Source organism: Phocoena sinus, chromosome 5, assembly GCF_008692025.1.
Source record: "Phocoena sinus isolate mPhoSin1 chromosome 5, mPhoSin1.pri, whole genome shotgun sequence".
In the NCBI taxonomy this organism is placed as follows: Eukaryota; Metazoa; Chordata; class Mammalia; order Artiodactyla; family Phocoenidae; genus Phocoena; species Phocoena sinus.
In genome coordinates this window covers 95,848,583-95,853,063 of record NC_045767.1, presented here as the reverse complement: position 1 = coordinate 95,853,063, position 4,481 = coordinate 95,848,583, and the positions used below count along the sequence as shown (strand labels likewise).

At 42.9% G+C, this 4,481-nt stretch overlaps 1 protein-coding gene across 1 annotated transcript; it reads left to right on the top strand.

Moving 5' to 3' along the window:
• Window positions 1-290: 290 nt before the first annotated feature.
• NAA11 (N-alpha-acetyltransferase 11, NatA catalytic subunit) lies at window positions 291-994 on the top strand. Its single transcript, XM_032633305.1, is given in 2 exon segments — window positions 291-453; window positions 456-994. Coding segments are annotated over 2 exon segments (687 nt in total). The 5' UTR covers window positions 291-305.
• Window positions 995-4,481: the final 3,487 nt, after the last annotated feature.

Below are 4,481 nucleotides of genomic sequence, written 5' to 3'. Positions count from 1 at the left end.
AAAACCATTGAGAGCATAATGAACTCCACTGTCCCACCCCCTCAGTCATGTGCGCACACGCACAATGAAGTGAAAACCTCATTGGCTGGGACTAGGTGGACACTTCGGGAAGCCATATCTTAGCACCGCCCCTTCTGTCTGCTGGTTACCCTGCCTTCCCGCCATCCAGCTTCCACGCCATCCGGCCTCGCAGCTTCGTCCCCCGCCTGAACTCAGGCCCCCGAGGCAAACAGTGTCCCTTGTGCTTGGCGGTACCCTCTCTCCCAGTCTCCGCACTCGGAGCCGGCTCGCTACCCGCCACCATTATGAACATCCTCAGTGCTCAGCCAGACGACCTGGTGAACCTGTCGCCCTGCAACCTCCTTTGCCTTCCGGAGAACTATCAGATGAAATATTATCTCTACCATGGCCTTTCCTGACCCCATCTCTCTTACATCACTGAGGATGAGGATGGAAGATTGTGGGCTACGTCCTGGCCATAATGGAGGAGGACCCAGATGATGTCCCCCACGGACATATCACCTCCCTGGCTGTGAAGCGTTCACACCGGCATCTCGGCCTGGCCAAGCTGATGGACCAGGCCTCCCGGGCCATGATAGAGAACTTTAATGCCAAGTATGTGTCCCTGCATGTCAGGAAGAGTAACCGGGCAGCCTTGCACCTCTGTTCTAACACCCTCAACCTTCAGGTTAGTGAGGTGGAACCCAAATACTCTGCAGGTGGAGAAGATGCTTATGCTATGAAGCCGGGTCTGTCGCAGATGGCAGATGAGCTGAGGAGGTAGCTGGAGCTGAAGGAGAAGGGCAGGTATGTTGTGCTGGGCTCCAGGGAGAACCAGGAGGTCCAGGGCAGCACACTTCCTGGTTCCAAAGAGGCCCGTCAATAGAAGAACCCAGCCACTGATGATAGTGGCAGTGACAGCAAGGAACCCAGCGAGTCCATGGAAAGCCCCCGTGCCCAGGACAGCTCAGAAGACTCACACTCCACCTCCTAGAGCCTGCTTAAGGTACGTATTCTCTCTTCCCTGACTCAGTCCCTATTTCCCCTAAATTTCTGCACCATACATGGGTCAGCCTAATCCCATCCCATTCTAGCCCTGATGGGTTTCACTGTGAAAGCCACATGTTGACCTTGGGGAAGAGTGTAGAGTGGGTTGGGGGAAACTCATTGCTCACTATTGGAAGTTAATAGGACTCCATGCTGAAAGTAGATTAAATTTAGTAAAAGAAACAAGCATTTATCCTGCCTTTTCGGTATGAATTGTATTTCAGGGTATCCACATAGTCAATGAAAGAAATTTCTTCTTTATAGAATGACAGCAAATAAAGACAGAAAGAATGACAGAATTATAAAATTGCCATTTTGCAACTCTTAAAATAATAGATCTAGCCAATTGTCGTCAATGACTAATACCATTAGGTGAAAGTTGGAGCAGTTTGCAACGATGGATCATACTGGCAACTCTTGAAGTCACTGGTCAAGTGTAACATCACTATAAAGGAGACAAATATTATGTGCCTCTAAATGCAATAGGAAGTGCACAGTGACACCTATGCAATATTCTTGCCAAAAGAAAATTGTGTGTGTATGTATAAAATTTATCTTGAATTCAGACAAGGCCCTAGATCTAACTACCATTTTTATTAAAATAATAATAATGATAATGATAATAGAGGGACATGTTAAGCTACAGTCAGCCATATCCAGAATGAGAGAATTTCTACAGAACAAATGAGCTGGTATCTTCAACAAATAAATGTCATTTTTTAAAGAGGGAGGAGGAATTTATCTATTAAACTTTAGAGATATGTTGACCAAACACAACCATTGTGGAGGCTGTTTGACTTAAACAAACCAAATATAAGACATTTTGAGATGACCAGGCAAAATTTGAACATGGACTGTATATGCTATTAAGGAATTGTTAATAATTTTGTTAAGTAAGCTAAATGGTATTGTAGTATTATGTTTAAAAAAAGTTCTTATCTGTTAGATATATCTATTGAAATAATTAGAGTTGAAAGAATATGAGGCCTAGAATTTAAAATAATCCAGCCAAAAAAAAAATACTCCAGGGCTTCCCTGGTGGCGCAGTGGTTGAGAGTCCGCCTGGCGATGCAGGGGACACGGGTTCGTGCCCCCTGCATCCCACAGGCCGCAGAGCGGCTGGGCCCGTGAGCCATGGCCGCTGAGCCTGCGCATCCGGAGCCTGTGCTCCGCGACGGGAGAGGCCACAACAGTGAGAGGCCCGCGTACCGCAAAAAAAAAAAAAAAACAAAAAAAAAACTCCAGCAAAAAAAGGTCGGGGCAGGGGGAATAGATAAAATAAGAATGACAACATGTATAATTGTTGAAGTCGGGTAATGGGTACTTGGGGGGTTCATTATGCTGTTCTTCACTCTTGAATGTATGAAAATCAACATGAAAAGTCAAAGAACAAAAACAATTATGGTTCTTCCGACTATACCCTAATACTAATACTAAGCAGACACTGAAAAGTAGTTTTAAAAGACTATTTAATTTCCCTCAGGCTCAGTGTAGAAGCTTTAAGTTCCAAACCTACTCACCTTACGCTTACATATGAAAAAGGCAGCAACTTTCTCATAACAAAGTCCAGTCATGAGTGACACACACTGCACATAATTAAAATAAATGCTGTTTGATTAATTTACTCGGTCATAAAAATGTGTATATGCCTGGCATGAGGCTTGGCGCTTGGTATACACCAGTGATTAGGACAGGCTGATGTTTACATTATACAGCATCTTATCTTCGTGGTTACTGGCTTCTCTTCAGTTGTGACACTCTACCTGAGTAAGATTTTAAGAAAATGAAGATAATTGGAGATTGCTTTAACACTGTATATATATAGTTTTATATATTATATATATAATTTGATGAATTCAAAAGCACTTAATATCTGATACGAGAAACAAAAATAACTGTCTCCCTCGTAGGGGAAAAGAAAATAATAAATAATAGTAAGAAAATTATTGTGTGGCAGTTATATTACTGTTATTGAACTTTATTTCTAAGATGAAGGAGTTGTTCCTTGTACTTAGCAAAACTGTCCTTCCATGTTGGTATCCTCTGAGGCATCTTCACTGGCTGCATCTAATCTTTGGTCCTCACGAGTCCCTTCTGGGTCCTTTCCAATCAAAGGCCTCTTCAGGTCTTGGGTGCTCTCTGCCATGTTTGGGCCATTTTGGTAGCAAGGGTATTAGTGTGTCTAGGCTAGTTGTCCTAAAACTTAACCTCCAAACCTCAATAACTTAATACAATAGCAGCTAATTTCTCACATCACAGTCCAATATGAGTCAGCAGTGTGGTGGGGATGTGAAGGAGAGAGGAAAAGAAGGGTCCTCCTCCATGAAATCATTTAGGACTCCATCTGTTCCTTAGCCCTCTTTGGCAATCTGGTGAAGCCTAAGGACTCCTCAGAAGATTGTCTTTTAATGGCATGAAAATCTGTGAGATCACAAAGGAAACCAATTTTATTGAAATACTGTTACCAAATTATTTTATAACAAACTTATGTTATATATGTGCCTTTTTATTAGCATATGTAATTAAAAAATTCTAGCAGTGGGTCTAATACTGTTACTTAAAAGCAAATTGGGTGTAAATTGAGTGTAAATGGTATTTTGAGATACCTCCAACAGCTGTAATATAATATGAAAATACCTGTGATTTATATTGGTGATAAAGTCACAAGTATTGCAAATATTACTATTCATTGGGGCCTACATTCATAATTGAAGGAAATGCTAAGTTTCAGTTAGAGGTTAGGGAAGATACAGAGTTATTTTTGTTCCAAATCCAAGTTCATGGTTCTCCTCAATTTGATTAATGGATCCCAGGTTAACCCCTGATTCAATGCTGTTTTCTAGAATCATATGTCCTCTACTGGTTCATATACATCCAGCTTGCAGATAAGGGAAGAGAATACACACAGAGGTTCACATAAGTTTTGAAAGTCAGTCCTATTTTCCCTGCTAACTGCAGGGGAGGCTAGGTAATGTAGTTTAGCTGTATGCCCAGGAGGAAGAGGAAGGAGTTCTGGTAACCACACAGCTTAGTTTCTGCCACAATGGGAACCATCCTAGTGGTGCTCTGGACTATGAGAAATTCTGCTTGCATGTCCAGCTAGGAGCTTGGGATTACTCTGCTGCCCGCTCTCCGTAACATGGCACAGGGAACTCTGTGTAGCTATCTAAGGCTGTCTGCTTAGTCACGTGACACATATGTCTTCTGCTCTTGCACAGACCTCGGCATGGGAAACTGGGATCCTGCCACCTTGCCGCCTTTATACCTCTTGTTAAAGCCTGGAAGAAATGGCCCCTTTACTTGGAAATCCCCCAGGTTGTCTAAGGCTTCAGTTACCATCCCTCACCTCCATCCCATTCAGTAGGGTATTACTAGGACATACACCTAGCTGCCTGAATGGGAAAAGGCTACTGTGAAGAAAGAAAGAATGGGGG